Source organism: Musa acuminata, chromosome BXJ2-2 (genome assembly GCF_036884655.1).
Source record: "Musa acuminata AAA Group cultivar baxijiao chromosome BXJ2-2, Cavendish_Baxijiao_AAA, whole genome shotgun sequence".
In the NCBI taxonomy this organism is placed as follows: domain Eukaryota; kingdom Viridiplantae; phylum Streptophyta; class Magnoliopsida; order Zingiberales; family Musaceae; genus Musa; species Musa acuminata.
In genome coordinates this window covers 32,722,236-32,745,434 of record NC_088339.1, presented here as the reverse complement: position 1 = coordinate 32,745,434, position 23,199 = coordinate 32,722,236, and the positions used below count along the sequence as shown (strand labels likewise).

Below are 23,199 nucleotides of genomic sequence, written 5' to 3'. Positions count from 1 at the left end.
GCAGCACATGCTCTGTTCCCGGCCTCGGCTTTCTCGTCTTTGATCTTCCAGTTCAACGAATGCCGAACAAATACTGTAGCAGCTTCGTATCGTTCATCGATCGACTCTATCTTGTGTTTACTTTAAGGCTTAAGAAAGGTCGTGGCTCTTCTGACATGTTAAAGCACAAAAGTGAGGCTTCAAAGGCATGCATGGCTGTGGAAGCAAATGGGGATCGATCTTTGTGAAGACAATATAGCACTTGTGGCTGAGGAGAGGAGACAACCGAGTCGAGAACAGCTCATGCAGCGGCAGGACATGGACCTCTCACCAACCTTTGGCTCACCCTTATAAGCGTCGTCGCTGAGACTCGCTTCTTTCTCTGCTCCTCTCTCGCTTGTCTCTCGCCCATCTCTTCTCTTTCTTGGAAGCACATCCCAGAGATGGGATATGGCCGACTCGGCTCGTCCGAGTCAGTTCCCTCCGTTTCCGATCTCCAGCCGAGTCGCGACACGTCGGCGACTCGCAAGCGACGATTCCTGTGGCTTACCGTCGTCTTCGCCGTCTTCCTCCTCGTGGCTTCCGGCGTCTCGGTGGGGCTCGTCGTTCGTGGCCGGATGCGGTCGAACTCGCCTGCGACTCGGGCGCCGACACAGGCCATCGCCCGCGCGTGCAGCCTGACTCGGTACCCGGCTTTGTGCGTGAGCTCCCTGCTCGACTTCCCCGGCGCGCTCCAGGCCGGCGAGCGCGACCTGGTGCACATCTCCCTGAACATGACGCTCCACCGCGTGGGCGCCGCCCTCTACGGCACCTCCGCCATCGCCGGGTTCGCCATGGACAGGCTTGCCCGCGCCGCCTTCGACGACTGCATGGAGCTGCTCGAGGAATCCCTCGACCAGCTCTCCAACTCTCTCCTCGTCGTGGCCCCCCCCGCGTCGCCGTCCCAATCCTCCCAGGCCCGGATCAGGGGCGCCTCCGACGAGGACGTGCTCACCTGGCTCAGCGGCGCGCTTACCAACCAGGACACCTGCGACGAGGGCCTGCAACAGGTACAGAATCTCTACATCAAGGAGCACATGGAGAGCCACATGAAGGACCTCGCCGAGCTCGTCAGCAACTGCCTCGCCATATTTGCGGGCGTGAGCAGGAACAAGGACTTCTCCGGCGTTCCCATCCAGAACAGGAAGAGGAGGAAGCTACTGAACGCCATCGACGACGACGAATTCCCGTCATGGATGGGGAAGAAGGACAGGAGGCTGCTACAGATTCCGGCAGCGAACATCCAGGCCGACATGGTGGTTTCGAAGGATGGAAACGGCACCTACAAGTCCATCGCGGACGCTGTGCAGGCCGCGCCGGATTACAGCAGCCGCCGCATCATTATCTACATCAAGGCCGGCCGGTACGAGGAGAACATCAAGGTTGGAAGGAAGAAGACGAACCTCCTCTTCGTCGGCGATGGTAAGAACCAGACGGTCATCGCAGGATCGCGAAGCGTGTATGACAACTTCACCACCTTCCACACCGCCACCTTCGGTACGCCACTGCGTTGTGCTTTGCCATGATCGAATCGCTTCGAATCGAATTGAGCTGAGGAAGAAATTGGGTATTTGCAGCGGCGACGGCGACGGGGTTGATAATGAGGGACATGACGATCGAGAATTGGGCGGGACCGGAGAAACACCAAGCGGTGGCGCTCCGGGTGGGGGCCGACCACGCGGTGGTGTACCGCTGCAACATCATCGGGTACCAGGACACCCTGTACGTGCATTCGCAGCGGCAATTCTTCCGGGAGTGCGACATCTACGGCACCGTCGACTTCATCTTCGGCAACGCCGCCGTCGTGCTGCAGAACTGCAGCCTGTGGGCGCGGAGGCCGCTGCCGATGCAGAAGAACACCATCACGGCCCAGAACCGCAAGGACCCCAACCAGAACACCGGCATCTCCATCCACGCGTGCCAGGTGGTGGCGGCGGCAGACCTGGAGCCAGTGAAGGCCAGCTTCTCCACCTACCTGGGCCGGCCATGGAAACTCTACTCCAGGGTGGTGTACATGCTGTCCTACATGGGGGATCACATCAACCCGGCGGGCTGGCTGGAGTGGAACGGCTCCTTCGCCCTGGACACGCTCTACTACGGGGAGTACATGAACGACGGGCCGGGGTCGGCGCTGGGGATGAGGGTGGCGTGGCCCGGGTACAGGGTGATCACGCTGCCGGCGGAGGCGAGCAAGTTCACGGTGGCGCAGTTCATCTACGGCTCCTCGTGGCTGCCATCAACCGGAGTGGCCTTCTTGGCTGGCCTCGAGACGTAAATGGCCATTCCCATCGAATCCGAATCCATCCATCATTCTCCTCTGCTCTCCTAGTTCTTCGAGTTCTCAATGTCTTTTTATCTTCTGAAGAGTATGGTATAGTTTTTCTTCTTTTCTTTTGGATCTTTCAGAAAGGAAATAACTCCAACTTACTGAATTCATTAACTGTACAATGGGCAGAGTTACTCGTTCCAACTCAGCTTTCTGATCTCGACATGTCTAATCCTATGTATGATCCACCACTAGAATGTGACATGGATTACAGTAAGCTTCATCTTCCTCTTTGTAATGCTCCGAGAACAAGAACGAAATGGTCATTGTTTCCTGCTGGTTGATGGAAATGGACGAGAAGCTCGCAGGGAATCAAAGACTCGAGCGTCTGCGTCATGAGGAGGGGGGTGATGGGAATGGACGAGTGTGAGCTGCAGTCATTGGCTTGTCATGGTGTCTCGAGTGGGTGGAATCCTGACATGATTTCCTTGGCCACAACTGTTCTTAATTCCCAGTGGTCATCACATCTCTTCTCCCACTGCTCTGCTCATCCCATAGGGTGGGTAACAGGATCGTTGAGGTTCCCGTCAGAAAGGCAAAGGGCTAAAAGTAGGAGAAAGACTCGAACGAAGCTGCCATGGTTACTTGGTCTGGAAGAAGCAGGAATGCTGAACTCATTGACTAAAGGGATGAAGAAACAAGCTAGAGAGAGAGAGAGAGAGAGAGAGAGAGAGAGAGTGACAGAGGGCTCACATGGCGCCGCCACGTAGTTTATATCCATTGACTGCTCTCTTCTTCTATTCAACCCACTGATGGGCAGCAGCTCTTCACGTGGAGCTGTCGGTGGGATGCAATGATGCAGCTTCTGAAATTAAAACCAGGAGACAAAGGTAGCTCCTCATAATTTATATATAGATTTTTTTGGCTAATATTTTATAAAAATAATTTAATTTAGTCTAATTAAAATAAAATAAGAAAGAGTCGGTGATGTAAGATAAGATTTGTCAACCTTACTAACCTAGTCAACGATAAAAATGGAATTCGATCTTTGACTTCCCTATCAAATTTAGACTAGCTAGCATCCTCCTTCCTTTATTAACTTTAATTGTAGAGAGATCCTCTATGACCGAAAATTAGAAACTAATTACAACTGTTAAACAATTTTTTAATAAAAATATAAAACTATATATATATATATATATATTGATAAAATGAAATAATTTTATAAAATATTTACCATATATAGAGATTCTATGTGAGGTGGGATGGAGAGGACCTCAATGATTAGTAGGGGAAATGTTGCCCCCAAAAAGAAAAAAAAAAAGCCAAGGACAAAAAGAACCAGAAAAAAAAGGACATAAATATATTGGAGGAGAGTGACCATGTTGCTTCAATAATTCTAAGTGGATACAGGTATGGATCTTGATTGTGACATGATTTGGTTTTAGCTTCAGTTGAGTGGGAGCAGGAGATATAAATAAAATAAGTAGCAGTTTTGACTCTTCTTTGATTTTGTTGACTCGGAATTTTAGATGGAGACTAGAATTTTGAGTTATGTAATTGTAATTGGAGTTACATCAGAGAAAATGAAAAAGGAATGAAAAATAATAATAATAATGTGTGTGTGTGTGTGTTGGGATGTCTTTAATTATTGACAACTTTTGACATGAAATATCAAAAAAAAAAAAAGTAGTCATCAACCTCCTCTTATTTAATTCTTTCTAACAAATAATAAATTTAGAAGCTATAAATGGAAATCTAGTTTTATTTCACAGAAAAGGAGAGATAATTTTTTATAAAAAAAACAACAATATTTGGTGGTGTTTGAGCTTACTAGGATAAGAAAAATATTTTAGAAGGTTAAATTTCATCCATAAAGGACCCCTAAATTTAAGAGGTTGGTGACCAGTTTTTAGGGTAATGAAATCCAGGCCTCTCTTTTTTTCTCACAAGAAACCATCATTTTCTTATAATTTAATTTGTTCCATCCAAGATTAGGTAGTTCACATCTAAATCCAATCAATATTTAGGACTTCCTATGTCGTTCCCTTGGGCTCATGTCATTTAAATTATTCACAAGTTAATCAGTGCATGATGGATAAGAAAGATGAATCATTATGAGTTTCTTGATGTCCTACATGGAGACTGTCATCAGCAGTGCCAAGTTTACCAATAAATATCCGATCTGTAGTGGATAGTCCACTATTACAGAGTATCCACAAGTGTTTTATAAGAAACCTGCAGGATCAAACATGTACAATTCAAATTACATTCTACCATCTAATCTCAAGCTAAGGGCAACTTTTATTTCATATACAGTATTCTTTGTTTCTCAAGATAAAATGAGTTATCCTTTATTGTCTAGTATTGTCTGCTGCAAAAAAAAAAAAAAAAAACTATTCTAGAGTAATATCTTTTATTGTACTTTGATTTTTTCAAGGAATCAATCTTTCAGGACTAAATATGATCTCAGATATCCTAATTTGGGAGCTAAGGCTGGGTATCATCTGATAAAATCAACATTAAATGTCAGTTCTTTGAGCTACAAGAAATTGCCTGTTCTACCATCAACCCTAGTCATCCTTGGCTCTTAATAAAGTCTTGGCTTTTTCATTCTTCCACACCAATATTAGAATAAATATGGCTTTATCAACTCCTAAACTAATTGTAATTTGTCAATCGTTTAAATGGTTAATCAAACTTCAGTATGTAGGTTTTCCATAGTATACTGGGGCCAGTGTTTTGCTAGTGATGTGGGTAAGGCTTTCTCATAATTTTGAGCTCTAGCAGTGTCAAAGAGGGGGACTGATATCATAAATTCCTGTCAATATCATTAATAATGTCAAAATACAAAAAAAAAAAAAATGGTGACAAAAGGCCTGTTGGGTAATTTTTATTTACTACATATGTATGATGATGCAAGAAAAAAAATTCTAAAGTTTGAATCTGTCAAGCTAGAAGTTTTATTTCAAAGCGAAAAATAATAACTAATGAATCTATCAGATAATTCATAACCAGATTGTCCATTTTCTTGATTTAGTGGAATAAGATAACATCCGAGTGCTGAACAAATGATGTCTTAATTCTGAAAAGGGACATGCAGCTTATGAATGACTTATTTTTCAACCTAACACTGCTGTTTAATACCATAAAAATTTAACATGACTTATAAGAATAATAAGTATATTATTATTAATTTATGTTTATATATTTTATGTTAGTGATTGAAGCTTAAGGAATTTAATGAGTTAGCATTGATGAGAAACTCAAATAGGAAAAGATCATTTGTGGATAAGACCAGAGGGTACGTAAGTCATCATTTAATTAAATCTCAAAGTTATCATGGTGGGACTTAATTTAGATTATGTTAAATCTTGACAAGAACATCAAATCTTTAATTGGGAGAGATTGTAACACTTTAATAAAAAACTTAAATTGATTTATAAGATATGATGAGTTTACTATAGATAACTTATGCTTTAATATTTTAGATAAATAATTCATGCTAAAACAAAGTCAATGAATCAATTAATTCAAGCTAAAACAAAATTAATGAATCAATAATCTTATCAGGATCAGATGTATTCGGAGTTGATAATACCTCAAGTTGAGAAAGGTGGCAACCTGGAGCTGAAGCAAAAGAGTCCATGAAGGTGGTGGTGCCACCCATATACCCAAAGCATTCTTCATGGTATCAACTGCCCCACGAGCCATCTTCATCATCCTCCCTACAGGATGCTGCATGAGCCCCCCGAGTGAGCCACCATGTCCATCATCTCATCCTACTTCATATCACAGTACATATATATCCAAACAAAAGCAACCCTAAGAAAAATTGAGTGATGATAGAGAGATTAAAGGTTTCATATCACAGTACACATATATCCAGCTAATCTAATGCCAAACACGCTAGACATCAAGACAACAACTGATAGGGAGCTAGCATATATATATATATACATACACACACTTTCATACTCATCGAGTTATTAGATCAGATTCGATGGTAATAAATAAATAATATTTAAAACTAACCATGACAGACTATTCAAATACGAAAAAACTATTCAATGATGGGGCTAGAATAGAGAATGTTATCCCATCAAATGGAGAATCACAATTTGTAGTCCTGTACTTATAGGAATCCACCAAATTGATGATGATTGATACCAAAAAAAGATAAGGATAATTACGTTCCTACAATCAACATCAACCAGTTTGGAGTTAAATAGATATATAAATACATAAAATATACTGAATAATATTTAATATCATTTAAATTTTAAATAACAGTCAAATGATAATCATTTGATAAAGAATAATGACATATATATATATATATATATAATTTTCTCTATCAAAAAACAACATAAGACAATAACAAAAAAGTGGTCTGGGAAAAAAACAAGTATTTCTACAATTGAATAGAAAGCACAAACAGATCTCTCACTCAGCTGATATAGTAAACCGACATATCCATCAAAAACACAACCATCTCCGTTACAAACTACATCTGCAAACCCAACACACAAACCGTTATATATTATATATAACGGTGAGTAAAACCAAAACGTTTTTTTGGGGGGAAAAATTAGAAATTAAGATGACAAAATACCGTTAGGGTAAATTAACAATAATGTACAGCATGACGAACGAGAGGAACTATTACCTGCTTCTTCCTCTCTTGTTTTGTTCGCTCAATTCTCGTGCAATTTTCCGCTCATTTAATTGGGGCCGGATCGATCAGCACCGGAACCCTAGAACCGAACCGTCGGCGGCGGAGATCCCGACGCGGCAGCCGGCGGTGGCCTGGACGTGGTGCGTGAAGAAACGCAGCACTCGGACCCGGCCCTTGACGCTCATCCTCGAGTCGACCTCGACGGCGTCCGCGGCACCGGGGGGCAGCGCGGCGGCAGCGGCCAGTGGGAGCGCGTCGACGGGGAAGGAGGCGGCCATGTGCTGGGTGCGGCCGCCGGCGATCTGCCCCGCCGGAATGAACATGAACCCCACCTGGTTTCCGGCGTAGACGAGCTGGAGGGTGCTGTCGTAGTGGGAGAAGGCGGCGCGGTTGGGGTTGCGGACGGCGGCGTACTGGTTGAAGGTGAAGCGGAGGGTGCCGTTGGCGGCGGCGAAGCCGGGGAGCTGGAAGGCCGACACACGGATCTCGGGGTCGCGGGGGCGGAACAGGATGAAGAGGGCGACGGTAGCGGCGACGAGGAGGAGGAGAAGGAAGGCCGTCGCCAGGAGGCAAGAGGCCAGGTTCGTCCGTCCGCCGCCGCCGCTGGCGCGGTGGTGGAAGTCGGGCGATCTGGCCATGAGGAGCAGTGCCAAATTAGGGTAATACTCGGTACCCTTTCCCCTCTCCTTCTTTACTCGATCTCCTCCTCTTTATTACGCTTCTGTTACTCAACTTCACATTACGTTTTTCTCTGCTCCGAATATGATATGTAAAGGTGAGAGTGTGAGAGGAAGCGAGGAAGGCAAAGGAAGGGCGGCGGAGCAAGTGAGGTGCTCTTAGCACGTGCTATGCTCGTGCTAATTATCAGATCCGGATTTTGATCTGATCAAATATCGGATCTCAGGTATTTTAGTTATTATTTTATTATTAAAATATTTAAATGCAATAAGTTTGTAATTATGAAAATGTCTCTTTATTATAGAATAAATTAAAGAAATTTGATGATCAAAAAAATAAAATTTCAAACTTCAACAAGACAGATAATAAATAAAAAAAATTAAAAAAAATCGATTGATTGCTAAAAAGGCATGATGAAAAATAAAAATAATGGTAATGAATGATGAAGATAAACAACAAAAATGAAGGAATAATAGTAATAAAGTTAGAGAAAGGATCTGATTTTTTTTCAAGAAAAACTAAAATTGACCTCGATAATTAAGTAGGGATAACTAGTATGATCAGCATTGATTAACAAAAATGATCCAATTAATAATGATATGGTTAGAAGCCAAACTAACATATATAACCTATAGAAAGCAATCACAATTCATTTTAGAACGATTTTTTTTTTTTTGTCTCGATTCATATTAACAAATAATAAAACCAGATACAAGGCGAATACCAAAATGAGGAATAAATGACATATTAACAGAACAAACAAAGATGATAACTCTGCAGTTCATCCACCGGGTAAAAATACATTTCTTACAGATTTGGAACCATCAGAAGTCGGTCTGTGGGAAGAGTTGGTTTGTCAAGGTGAAGATCCATGATTTCTGAAACAGATTCCAGGAAAGCAGTCTCGCTAGTGCCAGGGAGAATGGTATCGTTAGCTTCACGGAGTATCTCCTCAATCTTCGATTCCTTCCTGAGCGTCTCCCTGCACATGATGCTTCCGATGTCATAGGGAGTGAGACCTCTTTCGACTCCCTTCTTCAGAAGCATGGTTGAAACGTGAAGAGTGCGAGCACACTCCGGTGACAGCTCCCAACCATGGAACTTGAGGAGCGCAATATCTTCCTCGGCGTCTAATGATTTTATGTAGTCTATAACCTCGTCTTTGAAAGGCTGCCGGGCTTGGGGCCAATAGAGCCACTCAAAGGTACAATCTTCAAACTGCAGGTTAGATGTAAAACTTGGTTAGTTGGGTTATAGAAAAAGTAATTTTAGCAGCAATGTAGACATCATAAGAGAAAACAAGGATTAGGGCAACAGAATGATGGCTGTAAATTCCATCGTGAAACTTCGAAACTAACATGCATGAAAGTTTCTAATATGGAACCAAGACACTACTACTTCAAATATGTTGGATAAAAAGTATCTTGTGTCATAGTAGAAGAAGGAAAAGGAGATGCTGCAGACATTTACTAAGTAGTCCGGACATGGGCAATCTGTATAGCACCTCCAAAAACCAAATGGCAAAATAAACTTGAAAACAGCTGCTTTATGTAAGAGAACAAAATTTACAAATGTCTATTTTTTACTTGGAATTTCTCACATGAACATTGTACTAATGTCTAGATATTCAGTGCTTCAAACAAAGTCAAATATTTAAAAGAAAGGTCAAGTGATTGCACTTGATTCATGTTATTTAGTATTCATTAGAGAGCAAGCTAATTGCTTTCCAATGTACTCAAGAATATTGATAACGGATGGTAATTCCAAGCTTATTCCCAGAGAAGGTCATTCAAAATGCCCATCCTGCTTATATTCTGTCTTGATGATTAGTTAGATGATTGTTACACAACTTAAAGAATTGAGTTCTTTACCAGCATACTAGCTAGTTGGCAGAACCATACTATTTTGTATTAGTTGCCACACATCTCTCTCGGAATACTTGCAAGCACCAATGGTAAAATGCTAAACCAATGTTGATGGAAAGCTATCCTAGATATTAATGGTACCTTTCAAGAGGTAACATTCATCTTCCACCACTTAATTTTCTAAAGAATAGAACACACTACACACTCTTATCATCATTAATGACTTCACAAATAACTAATTATACACTTACATTTTTTTATCGTAGCAACTTCACATTATAACTATCTATGTGAAAAAATCATTTTACAGATAATTACCCATAATAACAAGCATCAAGTACACAAGTATAGAAGTAGCTCTCCAGTTTATCACTAGAAATTGATAAAATCTTGAAACTGTTCAAAACAAAAACATGTAAATGCTTACAACCATAGTATAAGTAGCTAACAAACCCATCAAAAGAAAAAAGAAAAAAAAGGTTCAGTGTTCGTACACTGTAATCAATAATGTAAAATTTGATCAGCCCGTAAGTGAATAAGAAGATAAATATATACCACATCAAAGTTACTGCTAACTATAGCAACTTTACCAAAAACATAGCACAAGAAACAGAACAGAAGTATAAACATGCATGAACAATTCAAATTAAAAGAAAACTCTAAGTTCTATTGCAAAAAGAATCTAGAATTTTATATACTCACATTTTCAGGCAAGCAATATCCATGATCAATTGGAACCAGCAGAGTCTGCCCTGCCTCCTTGCAGATCAATATATTCCCAGCATGGCGGTCAGCATTAGCCAGTCTTATATCCAAAACACAGATCTTGTGAACTTCCTCCACTGGTAATGCTCGAGGCCCCATATCCTCGCAGCTCCCATAGTTCTTTACAAACAACTGCAATGATCCAATCTTGCAATTATTCACCATACGTCCACTTCCTTCAGGATGATGAAACCCTCCATTCGAGCACCGCACCATGGCCGTCGGAGGAACACCTGCAAACCCAATTTCATCGGATAAGCGGCGGCCACCGACTGGGTGATCAAGGATGTAGGCTGCAACCTCCCTGAATGCACCCTCTCCAACCCTTGTTCCCCTCTTCAACCCTTCACCATCTTTTGACAAGGGAAGCCCGCGGGGGTTGTTTTCAGCCATTGGCTCCTCGTCAATTGGCTTGAACACAGCAACATACTTGTGGCCTTCGACATCCTGCATGAAGTATGCTCCACCCGAGCCTTCTGAGGACATGACCGGTGGATTTCCCCTCTCCAAGCCAGAAGATACAGACTGGATCATGTTCATGATCAATGGGGACAAGTTAACCTTTGGGTTAACGATAACTGGCTCAATTAGGGCATCTCTATCTGGTGCTTCTATCTCCTCCTTTGCAACTGCAGCAATTATTGACAGTTCGAAGTCCTTCCCTACAGGTTTTGGCCTAACTTTCGCCGAATTACCAATCAGAAAATGGAGCACAGCATCGTTGTCCTTGCAGATATCATTGATCACCTGCTGGTCATCGAGCTCTTCCCCATCACATATGAGTTTACGATCCTCGAGATCACGGAAGTTCTCGCCCCTTTTCGTGAGCTGCTGCTTGATGTACCCAATGTTCCGGCTCCGCTCGACTTGGAACTCGTACTTCTTCCCGCAGGCGGTTTTGACGGTGATGGAGCGAATGTCGGAGAGCCGGATGACCAGGTGCAGGACTTTCCCATCAGTAACCCCGTACTCCCTGACAAGGCTACTGTTACGGGCCAACTCCCGGCCATCGAACACCAGCTTCTGCTTACTCACCATGAAACCCTTATGGATCTGTATCCTGAGCTTCACGGAGGCGATGGAGTCGGACTCCGACACCCGCAATGGGGTAACCGGGGACCCAGGCAAGGCGAGGTAGATCAGGATGGATTCCGGCGGGCAATGGGAAGACAGAGCTCCATCGAAGCGGACCGGGGAGAGGGCCGAGTCTTCCCTGATGGGGCTGAGGACGACACTGGCAGCGGCGGACATCTTCTTTCCTCTGAATGGGGTAACAGCAAGAAGCCCTCTTTTGCTACTAAGAGACAAAAGGAAGAGGAAACAAGGCGAGATCTTTTGTCCCCTTTTCAGGCAGGAAGGCTCATTTTCTTCGATCAAATCCCACCCTTGCAATCGAACCTTCCCCGCCTATCTAGGGCGTCAAGGAATCGCGGCAAAATGGAAGGATTCAACGATGCCCCACCTTCTTGCCGAAAGAAATAGATCGATGAGGAAGAAGATGGAGCAGCAGAGATCGACTCCTTTACCTGAAGAGGGGGGATTGATTTGCTCCGAGGAATCGGATTGGAACGTAAGGATTCCTTTCTCTCAGAACGACACCTTTTTCCCTTCGTCGAGGAGGAAGAGAGAAGAAGAAAGGAATGGGGCCGATCGCGATGGGTAAGGTTTGAGGTCATATATATATGGCGGGCCAGGCACATAACGGCAACTGACGGCTTTACGTGGCGATGACAGCGGTTTTCAAAGAGTGGATTCCGGGAAGCTGGCTCTCACAGTAGTTTTACAATTATGCCCCTTGGTTGTGTAGTAGTTTGATATTTTAGAGCATATACATACATTAAATTGGTAATACCCGATGAGGTTGATTACATATATCTTTTATGTTTATTTTAGAAAAAAATATATATATTTAATTAAAATTAAACTATTTATAATTTTTATTAAAAAAATTTTAAATCTTCTTTTACGTCTCTTGATATTAATTAATTTATTTTTTTTAACTATTAGATTCGAATGTCTATTCAGTATATATTCATATAATCTTAAATGATTTTTTCTCATCTTATCCTCTATCAAAATGATAGCTAGTTATTTATCAATAAAAAAATATTTTCTTTCTTATTAACTTCATATATCCATTTCAATATTCTTATCTTAATAATATAAAAATTTTTTATATATTTTTAAAATTATCTAACAAGGATAAGAATATTATCAGGTCTTATACTCTTAGTTATTTTTATCTTCTTTAATATAATTTTTACTTCATTAATTTTAATTTTTATTAATAAATCTATTATTATTATTTATTATTAAATATAAATTTCATGTATAATGTTATTAAATTTACAATTATTATTTGGAGCATATACAATTAGAAAAAAAATACAAAATTAAAAAAAATATTATTTCAAATGAGAATCAATTATTATTATTATTATTATTATTCTATCAAATTCTTTTGTAAAAAAAATTAACGAAACATATGCATCATTAAATAAATTTAAATCTTTAACTTATTTTCATAATTTTGAGACATCAAATATTTTTTTAGGATCAAATAACGTCAAGAATGGAGGAGGAAGAGAATAGTCATCTCATGTAGAAACTTCCATGAAACACAAGCATTAACGTAAACATGTTAAGAATTAAGGTAATGTTTTTTTATTGATAAGAAAAGAAAAAAATAAATAGAGGAAAATGTACCGCAATCATCGGCGGGGTAATTCTGTAACTTCATGTGTCCGGCACGAAGCTTGTTTGGCGATGGATGATGACACGAGGCTGAGGTGTCGCAGCGGGGATGGATAGGGGCGCGGGCTTCGACGTGTCCCCTTCTGGGCGCCACTAACGGTAACGGAAAATGACGTGTCGGACAAAGCGAAACCATGTGCACGTGGGCCCCAGAGGCACGCGTCTGTTTGGAGACGTTGCTCCGCCCGACGAGCGTGCCGCCGCGTCGATTGTGACCATCGATTGCCTTTGGGTCACTGCCACGAGAGTGCTTGATGATTCGCACCGATCATCTTCACAACGATCAAAGGCGGTCTCACCAAAATATCCTTCACCTGTTTACATCGAGCCAAATAAGTAATTTTCTTATTTTTCTGTGAAGATAAAGATGAGACAATAAGATTTGTGTTTATATCATACCAAATAAGTAATTTTCTTTATTATTATTATTATTATAAAGATAAGATGAGAAAACAATAAGTGAATTTAGAATTTAATAAACGAGTCTCAAAATTTATGTTTAGCATATATATTCCAGCGAAATTTATGTTCAGAAAATATTATCATTCCAGTGAAATAATAGTATGAAATAAACAGGTCCACACACCCCACCTTCAAAGAGAACGGCTGTCGGAGGGCGAGTTCAAACGGCCTTTTCCCTTTCGAAAGCCGCACTCATATCTTACGATGATGGAAAGGGACCCAATCCTGTATATAGCGCTGATCAACCAAAAACAATTACTAATTATTTATATTCAAAATAGATCTAAAAATGCTTGACAAAAAAATTAGATCTAAAAATTAAAATTATATACATGAATTATGCTAGCATGTAATTTCGATATCAATCCAGGTAGTGAACCAACCAGATACCATAGGCCAAACTACCAAGAAGAAATGTAAAGGACAAATATAAGATCAATTTACCAAAACTGGGCATTAGCAGATCATTTTCAATGGTTTCCATGATCAACCTAGAGGTTATCAAGCAATGAGAAAATATAATGTCATCTTCTACCTAAAACATATACTCATAAGTCGAAAGTACCAAATATTCCTAGAGTTATTACCAAACAATATATCGACGCATGTCCTTCAGTGCAACTAGATAAAATAATAAAGGTTACCTGATATTTATTGGTATTAAATATCATCAAATTATATGGTTTCGATACAACAAACAGTCAGCAGCATACTTTGAACAACCAGCAGTTACTTGCAAACCCGGGCAGAACTTCCAAATAATTATATAGCAGCTTATAGATTGAGCCGGCAATCGACCCAATCGTTTCACACTTTCACCAATGACTTGTGTCATGGCAGAGAGAGATTACCCACCGGCTGTCATTCTACTGATGCACACCATCTAGTAGTCTCTGATACAGATTCAATTCTGTCCATATATAACATATGCCTCGGTCTGCAAAGTTTCTTCTAGTCCGAGAGAATATCAATACTACAAAATGATTTGATGAACCAGAATGCCTCGTTGCTTCAATTAAAGAAGGTAAACCTTTAACATAAATCAGACAGATACATCTGCTGGAAAACCAACTTCAACTGGAAGACTGAGAATGAAAACCAACAGGAACAAAAAAACTCAATCCTCCAAGAAACTCTTATTCACAAGGAGACACTAAAAAGTAAAATCGTCCACTCAGTAGATAAATTCTTCTTTATTGAACTGGTATAGTTGGGCCACATTCACAATAGGTGCTGCCTGACTGTTCTCAAGTATAAACTCACACTAGCCGAATAGGGAGATCGTGGCTCCCTTCATAAGCTTCTCTCTATAAATTCCCAAATTCTCACCTCCATATAAATACGATCTCTAAGCTGACGAGGCATGTGTCTTTCATCTGGAAAAAGCAGAAGCTCATATGGCTTGCCAGCTGCAATGAGCGAGTTTATGAGCCTCGCGGTGTGCCTGAAGTGCACATTCTCATCGATCATTCCATGGATAAGTAGCAGCTTCCCTTTGATTTTGTGCACATGATGCATGATCGACCCATATTCATAGGCATCAGGATTTTCTTTTGGCAAACCCATGTATTTCTCGGTATAGAACGTGTCGTACCCATCCCATGAAGTCACAGGGGCACCTGATACTGCACAGCAGAAAGTCTCAGGAAACCTTGCCAGGCTCATCGCCGACAGGAAACCCCCGTAGCTCCAACCATAGAGGCCAATATGACCCACTTTGGCAAGGCCTTGCCTTACAAGCCACTCTGCACCAGTAAGTTGATCTTCTGCATCTATATGACCAAAGTTGTGCTTCAGATGGCCTTCGAATTTCAAACCTCGTCTTGCGGTCCCTCTGTTATCTAGCTGCCAATAGAAAACAGCAACCATAGATTGAGCTGGAAGATGTAGTGACAACCATGACTACGATATGGTAAATAAAGCAAGGGCTGATATGTAACAGCTAGATATTTCTTAGGGCACCTGTAAAACCAACCTACATTCATGGTATTCAACTAATTACTCAATTAAAGGACACAATATATGTGCTATAAATACCAAATAGCTTATTTTTCAGAGGAACCTAGAATACGTTTGACCAACAAAACACTGAACCTAGACCATGTACACAGAAAGATAGTAGTTCATATGCTTCCCTGAAAAGGACAAGTAAAAGATAGTAGTTCATATGCTTCCCTGAAAAGGGCAAGTACTAGAAAGAACTTATTTTATAAAATACACTAATAAAACATACAATCAGCCTGTATAAGTTTGTGTATACTGACACAAACTGATACTTTTGTCCTGAAAATTTGGGGAGGTAAAAAAAAGGTCAAAATGCAGGTTGGACAAAAAAAAAAAAAAAAATTCTAATCGAACATTTCAATGCAACAAATGAGACTTATGTCTTTGTTAAATGGTTCACTGAAACAGATACCAAAACTAAAATATGACCTGGTTGCCAAGTTTTGACTTGATACACTGGAATTTATTTCAAGAGGTACAATATGGTGATGTAGACCCAAATAAGGATTTTCAGAAAGCCATTCACTCTAGGTGCAAGTCAAGAAGACCAGGGAGTGAGTGCTTCCACTAATGTGTGCTGACACTTTTATAAATAATCCTAGAACTTGGTTTGACTTGCTGAAATTGTGCGACAAAAATAATTGGAACTTCATTTACCTTGTTGGAATTATAGGTTTGGTTGTTGTCGTGATCTTCGTAACACTTTTGAATTTGTTGTTTGAGTTAATGTAGTTATGAGGACTTATTACGACTTAAGCCTACACAAAGGGCCTATCTAATGTAATTCAGCACAAAATGATTTTAAAATATGAATTATCATCTATTGTCCTCTTAAATCTCTCCTCGTCTTATGTCTCTAGTCTCCTCACCTCTTCTACCCTCTCATCTCCTTCCTCTGCTCCTCTTCTACTCTCTTCCCTTTTTCCTAGTAGTTCTGAATCATAAGGCATTTAATAATTAAGGAGGTCTTTCCATCGCTATCTCGGTCATGCAAAATGGATTATACACAAATTTCCTATTGTTTTTTCAAGCCATTTGAATTATTGTGCATCACAACTTGTGAATAAGACTATAGATGATATAATATAACCTTGCGGAACTAGTTCGTATCGAAACAAAATTGTTGGCACAATGACATTATGAGACAACTATTCTTTGAGCATTATGTGTTGCCTTTTCATCATCATATCATGGTCTTCCCCACAATAAATGCTCATCTATGACCAGATTGCAATGATGAACCATACAGGGTTTCTTCTATTTCTTCAACTTCAACATTTCACAGACAATTTCTGTCATGTAAGTCCTACTTGGTTTGCTGTCACAAATTTTCAGTCTTAAGGACATTGGAGTGCTTCAGATCCAATTCCTTTTCAAGTATTCATGTCTCAACTTCATTGATCACATTTCGCACAGCATTTAGACTACTGAAGAAGATTAACCAAGAAATTCTCATAAAGGTTAAGTTCAGTGTGCTCCTTCAAATTTTAGGCATAAAGAAAAGATGTTGAATTTATAATTAACAGATGAAAAAAGATAAAAGGATACGTTCGAAGAAATTAAGTCATCATAAGTATTTCAACAGTTCAACATTTTTAAGTTATTCTTTGAACTCCAAATCCATTAGCACCACCAATGTCGGTCCTAAGCCCAGATAAAAAAGGTGGAGGATTGCGTCAGGTCACCGACGACCAGTGTAAAACTATTTCAGATCTCATGAACATGGATCTTAACTGACGGCAAAAGATATATGTAACCGACCCCATATAGTTGAGACTTACGGCTTTGTTGTTGTTGTTTAAACTTCAAATCCATTACTTGCAAAATCAAGAGTTTTGACACAAGATGGCAGCCATATCAACTTTTCAATGTAATCTCAGTCACTCGTGAGATCCTATGTCAATTTATTATAGTTGAATTTAGGTGGATCATATGATGACATGTAGTCTCAGCTGCAAAAAACAGTAAGGTTTGATGCAGACATAGCAAATTATATGTTGTCTAAGCTGAAGCATTATAAGACAAACGTAAGCTTTACATCACAAAATTTTCACAAATTTCAATGAAATAAGAATTTGATACATTTAACTTATAGATCTCCTCAAATGGTTTTGATCATATTAACCTGAGAATTCTTTGAAATTGACAATGAACATTACAAAGAACCCAACAACTTCTTCAATCAGAAAATACTATCCCAACTGACCAACTTTGTAAGAACTTAATTATTTTTTGTTCTAGTATTCCCATATTTAAGTTCACTAACTCCATCTCCCTTTGTAATACCCTGGCTAAGTCCACATTAGTGGGAGAACAGTGGGATATAAATGGGCCTACTAGTATTAACTTGGTCTTACATTTTGGGCCAATGGTTCTGGCTCAACAAGTTAATGGATTATTAATCCTGTTAGATCAAATCGTGACAAATGATACCAAAGTCAACATAGTAGTGAGAATGATGAGAGATTCAAGTAGGAAAAGGCTATCTATGGATGAGATTAGAGGGTATATCATGATATAGAGGCACCATTGAGCTAGGTCACATGTGCACCATCTTATGATCTGATTTTGAACTATGTTGGTCTTGATGAGGATGTCAAGTCATTAGATTGGGGAGTTTGTTATATTTGGTTCAGTCCATATCAGAAGTGGCAAAATAATGGAATATTCTTACAAGGACCAGATGGTCCGACTACCATTGACTTGAGCCGTCTAGGCACTTATGGATGAAGCTCAACAAGTTAATGGACTCATCATCCCATCAAGCAGGGTCATGGCACCCTACCCACCCTACCTTTTGACCATTATGAAATATAAGCAAAAAGTCTCTTGCACGATAAAACACCATATATGTCCTAAACCCATTAAGGAATTCATATAATTTAAACAATACTGCATAACTAAGTTAAGCAAGCCAAGGTGAAATCAACAAGCCATTTTAAAGATGCTAAACAATATAATCGAGCATGAAGATTAGGTAAGGCTTTTTAAAAATGAAGATGTGAAATATTGAACACAATGCTTGTAGAACAAACATGTTCAAGCGATCCAAACCTTATCCCACTAGTAGGTATGCTTCTTCAAAGCAATCACTGATAAATGTTGAGAATGAAATTTAACAAATCAAGCATATTGTGTTGCAGTTTTTGGACCTGAACACACAACTAAGAGAAAATAGTAACCAAAATTACCTTCCACACTAAGATGCCCTTATTTCGTAGGTATTGAGCTCTCATGTCAACAGTATTTATCCATGAATCAACTACAAGCTGGACGCTTGGACCACCATAAACATTGATTAACGTTTTATATGGTGGCGGCCCAAATTTGCTTGCATCAGGCTTGTATAAAGTCCCATATAGTACAGTACCATCTTTTGCAGATATTTGCACAATCTCCGGTGACAAAAGTTGCAGCTTTCTAAAATGTGGAATGCTTAAAGGCTGCTCATATAAAGGTGCTATTATACTTCCATCATGTAATGAACAAAGTATTACTCTAGGTGGAGAGTTCAGAGAATCATAGACATCGACAAACCTCTGCATCTGATGATCGAGAATCACTGCATGTCTCCCACTGCCATGAGTCAACCTCCTTGGCAGTTGCAAGGGATGATTCCAATCTGGAAATAGGCTTGTGCAGTACAAGTTGGATTCTAGTGGGCCATCCATGGTGCCAGTGAAGAAGAGAAGACCTGCATTTTCATTTACACCAGCAATTTGTTCAACCATCCAATTACCCTGGGTGATAGGTCCTAAACAAACTCCATTCTTATCATGAAGGTACAAATGTCTAAAGCCGGTTTTTTCACTAGCCCAAATGAAACCACCAGACAAATTGTTCACTCCTTTGTCCAGAGGTGTCAAGCAATCATGCAAATTTATCCATGTACCCTGTTCTTCCACAAACAAAATTACTTTCTTTCCAGTCTGAATATCAAACTTAAGAATTTTTAATTTGGTCTGGGATCTGTTAAGAACCTGAGCTACAAGAGAATTGTCAGGCATCCAATTCACTCTGGCTAGATACTCTTCAGCACCTCCAGCTTCATCCTGCACTCCGCAAATAAGATCCATCCAAGTAACTTCTCCTCCGGAGGCAGCAACAACTCCAAGTCGAACTTTTACATTAGATGCTCCAGCAAATGGGTATGCATGGTCTTCCTGTGCATCTGAACCAACTGACTTTTTTCCTTCATGCATAATTCTAAAAAGAGGTATCTCTGATGAATCAACTTCAGCAAATGCAATATATTTGCTATCGGGAGACCACCAGAATCCATTTTTCCTTTCCATCTCTTCCTATACCCAAAAAGTGTAATTCAGTAAATAAGACATTGATTTACAATGCACTGACATCCAAGCAAATATATAACTACAATGAGAGGATAAGGCTATACCTGTGCTATGTATTCAGCAAGACCATGAGTCTGAAAACATAAAACAGATAGGACAGGTTAGACATTACACATGAAAATAGGCTACTAAAAGATTCAGGCATATAATAAATTCTTTACTAGATGCTAGGTGTACATAAAAATATATATGCACATAAAACTATATATGCTCAGATAAATTTTGTCGATTTTGGAATATATATATATATATATATATATATATATATATATATATATCAGCTTGTTGCCTATGAAATAATCAGATTTATATTCAATACTGAGAAATACTATACAAGTGCAGAGCGACAAAATTTGTTTAATGCCTGCTTTTTGCACCCACATACAAAAAATTCAAAAAGCTAACTCCCAAATCGGCTAAACAATTCAGGTAAAGATATGTTTCTGATATATTCTTTTGTCATGCTTGCTTTCTTTATGGAATTAGTACCATGTCTGATTTCTGTTACTCAAAGAGACTCTTTCAACAACATCAACACACATTCAAATGTGTTTACAGACCATAACGAGATCAAAACAAAGTATTTGATGATACTTTGTTTGCTTCAGCATTCTCAGATAGGCTGGTGGTAAAACTTACAATGTAGGGAACGATACTCTTTCAACAACATCTACACACATTTTCTGATTTCTTCTAAGTATTTTTCATTTTTCAGTATTAAAATCCAAAAGAGACTGGACCAACCTCGATGTGCAACTACTGTTCAGCTTCAATCATTTAGCCTTATCTGTTCAAAAAGCTAACTTCTCCACTCGGTTGAATATTATCTTCTTTGGCATAAAGTAATGATTCATTTAGACATTTGGGTCACAAATTACGTGGCACAAAACAAGATCTATGGTCATAATGCCTGAAGATACAGAGGTTCTCCAGCTACCAAAACAAAACAATAAACTTTAGTCATAAAGGTACCACTAACAAGAAGCAAACGCTTAACAGAACAAGGAAGGTCACCAAAACATAATACATTACATAAATGAGAAATGAATCTCACCATTCCATTTTCCTTTGCACCAAAAGTCAACTGCTTAGGCTGCCCCTCTGATAAACTTAAAACATGAAGCTCATCCTCTCTAACATACGCAAGCATGCTTCCATCCGGAGACAGATGTGGGTCAATTATTGGTGAACTAGAACGACACGGCAGCTTGAGCTCTGGCTCCGTATCACATATTTCCTGTAAATAGATCTGCCAGAAAAGAGAACATTCACAATCTCTCTCACCGTAGACAAGAAAGTTAATCATCGATAGATGCAGCAGCGAATAGTAAATCGAGTTATAATAATATAGCGAAAATAAGACAAAATTTTCACTACGCTAAACCCAGGGACCAACGAAGCTAATCAAGAAATAGCAGAGACAACAGATAAGAGCAGAAAGCAGACCCCAGTGGGCAACGGCACCATGATGGTGTGCTTCCCCGAAAGGGACCTCGCCTTCCACTCATAGCGCGTGACACCTAATCCCCTCTCTCTAGACCTCTCTCTCCTCAGCTTCTCCTCCTCGGAGAGATTGCACTCGTCAAGACCCCCTCCGTCGGGCGGGCTAAACACCAGATCCCGCCGCCGAGAGGCGACGTCAAAGGCAAAGACTTTCCTGTAGAGGGTGCCATCGGGGCTGAACAGGTACGAGATCAGGCGGTCGTCGGGGCTAAAGGTGATGGAGGAGGGGACGACGTAGCCTGGCAGCGGGTACTGAACGATCTCCTCCACGGGGAAGAAGGAGGATTCATTGTTGGCGTCGGCGAGGGGCATCTCCGCCTCGCAGTGGCGCGGCTTCTTCGCAAAGACCTTCTCGTCGTCCTCCGCGGCCGCAGGTGCATGCATCAGAGGGGGCGTGTCGCCAGCGGAGAAGGGGCCGGGAGGCCACCGGAACACCACGAAAGGTGGCGGGTCTTGGCTGGAGGAGGACGGAGGGGCGGCGGAAGCCTAACCCTAAGGGGGATGGGATCGGACCGGGCGGGCGATCGGATCGCGTGGGGGGGAGGAGGAGATCTAGCGATCCTCTTCCGGCTATCCAAGCCACGTTTTGGGAACCAACAATGCGCCTCATTTTACAGCTTCATCCTCAACGAATAATGATTAGAAATTAAGTCCCCTAAAAGAATTATATCGTCATGTTAGACATATATACTAAAGTATATATCATAATCAATAAAATTAAGTTTGTTTTTTTCATATTTTTTTAGTGGTCTAGTTTTTAATTTTTGAGTCGAATCGAAACGTAGTGAACCAAACCAACGAAAACTACATAGAAAAACTTTCAAGTATCAGAAAACAGAACTTGTCGTTTTTTATATAAAAGATTGAAAAGTTAAAAAACCATTATTTTTGCTAAATTAGTCAATTTGGTATTTATGGCTCCTCAGGTAACTAATTGGTACATGGATTAATCCAAATCGGATGATCTAAATTGGTATGTGTTCGACGAACTAAGACCGACTCGAAGAAATCTTCCCATCGCCAACCAATAATGCCTATGTGCATTCCCTGAAAACAAAAAGTTCTCTCCAACTAAAAAATAAGAAGCTCTCCAGGAAAATAAAAACCAACAACTTTTTTTCGATAATTTGCTCCATCTTCATCGACACATGCATCATTGAGGAAATGCCATTATAAGCAGAACTAGAGAATTAAAGCATAATATTTCCCTTTGTTAGGATAAGGGATGCTAAAGCATTTGCCATAGAACAAGCCTACAGAGCAAGTGTTCAACGACTAATATTTACTCACATCATAATATTTCCCTTTCTAACTTAAAAGTCTCTTGGAAGCTGCGCAAGAGCATATATCAACGATGTTTAGTCATGTCAGATGAAGGACCGATGATAGTTGTCATAAGAGCATTTAAGTTTAGACAACTATAAACAGGGTTAAGCCTTAGTAAACTATAAATAAGAGCTTGCAAGCCCAAAGTCACCCAAAGTCATCTAAAGACTACTTTTATAATATTTTTATATTTTTTATTATCTTTTGTAATTTTCAGCAATAAGTCTTACAAGATTTTCTTTCATTTAATCCTCAGGGAATTCTTATCACAACCCAGGCCTATTAATTTCGTTTGACCCAAACCACTAGCTAAAATACTTGAGTTGAAGTTGATAGTAATATACTCTTAATCTTACTTATTTTCAACGTAAAACTAATCAAGGGTTTTACAATTCTTCTCTTCATCTAATTTAAATACCTATTTCAATACACCATCTCTATCACTCATATTTTTTTTCTTCCAGGTCTAGTCTCTCAACTCCGTCATCCACTCATCCCTGCTATGTTGCTTCGTTGCCTCATTGT

The 23,199-nt window shown here is 40.1% G+C and overlaps 4 protein-coding genes across 8 annotated transcripts; 1 reads left to right on the top strand and 3 right to left on the bottom strand.

Annotated features, from left to right (window-relative positions):
* The first annotated feature begins 422 nt into the window (after window positions 1-422).
* LOC135606155 (probable pectinesterase/pectinesterase inhibitor 34) lies at window positions 423-2,454 on the top strand. Its single transcript, XM_065096988.1, has 2 exons — window positions 423-1,515; window positions 1,596-2,454. The coding sequence occupies exons 1-2, from the start codon at window positions 423-425 to the stop codon at window positions 2,291-2,293; spliced, it is 1,791 nt and encodes a 596-aa protein (XP_064953060.1). The 3' UTR covers window positions 2,294-2,454.
* Window positions 2,426-7,727, bottom strand: LOC103976470 (uncharacterized). Of its 4 annotated transcripts, none has more exons than XM_018822284.2 (4): window positions 6,954-7,727; window positions 5,886-6,069; window positions 3,038-3,149; window positions 2,426-2,934 (listed from the first exon to the last, which is right to left on the bottom strand). In XM_018822284.2, the coding sequence occupies exon 1, from the start codon at window positions 7,598-7,600 to the stop codon at window positions 7,028-7,030; it is 573 nt and encodes a 190-aa protein (XP_018677829.2). In that variant the 5' UTR covers window positions 7,601-7,727; the 3' UTR covers window positions 2,426-2,934; window positions 3,038-3,149; window positions 5,886-6,069; window positions 6,954-7,027. The 4 variants fall into 4 exon arrangements, with proteins under 4 accessions (XP_018677829.2, XP_009389949.2, XP_009389950.2 ...); XM_009391674.3 differs by having other exon boundaries at window positions 5,886-6,066; XM_009391675.3 differs by having other exon boundaries at window positions 5,886-6,022.
* A 571-nt stretch (window positions 7,728-8,298) lies between these two features.
* LOC103976469 (phosphatidylinositol 4-kinase gamma 4) lies at window positions 8,299-11,923 on the bottom strand. Its single transcript, XM_009391672.3, has 2 exons — window positions 10,208-11,923; window positions 8,299-8,858 (listed from the first exon to the last, which is right to left on the bottom strand). The coding sequence occupies exons 1-2, from the start codon at window positions 11,519-11,521 to the stop codon at window positions 8,448-8,450; spliced, it is 1,725 nt and encodes a 574-aa protein (XP_009389947.2). The 5' UTR covers window positions 11,522-11,923; the 3' UTR covers window positions 8,299-8,447.
* A 947-nt stretch (window positions 11,924-12,870) lies between these two features.
* On the bottom strand, window positions 12,871-21,978 carry LOC103976468 (uncharacterized). Of its 2 annotated transcripts, XR_001976883.2 has the most exons (7): window positions 21,292-21,967; window positions 20,900-21,094; window positions 19,890-19,919; window positions 18,682-19,791; window positions 14,131-15,331; window positions 13,616-13,723; window positions 12,871-13,338 (listed from the first exon to the last, which is right to left on the bottom strand). XR_001976883.2 is itself a non-coding variant. In XM_009391671.3 (5 exons), exons 1-5 carry the CDS (start codon window positions 21,730-21,732, stop codon window positions 14,780-14,782), a joined length of 2,328 nt encoding a protein of 775 aa, XP_009389946.2. In that variant the 5' UTR covers window positions 21,733-21,978; the 3' UTR covers window positions 14,115-14,779. The 2 variants fall into 2 exon arrangements, 1 of the variants encoding a protein (XP_009389946.2); XM_009391671.3 differs by lacking the exons at window positions 12,871-13,338; window positions 13,616-13,723 and having other exon boundaries at window positions 14,115-15,331; window positions 21,292-21,978.
* Between the last annotated feature and the right edge of the window lie 1,221 nt (window positions 21,979-23,199).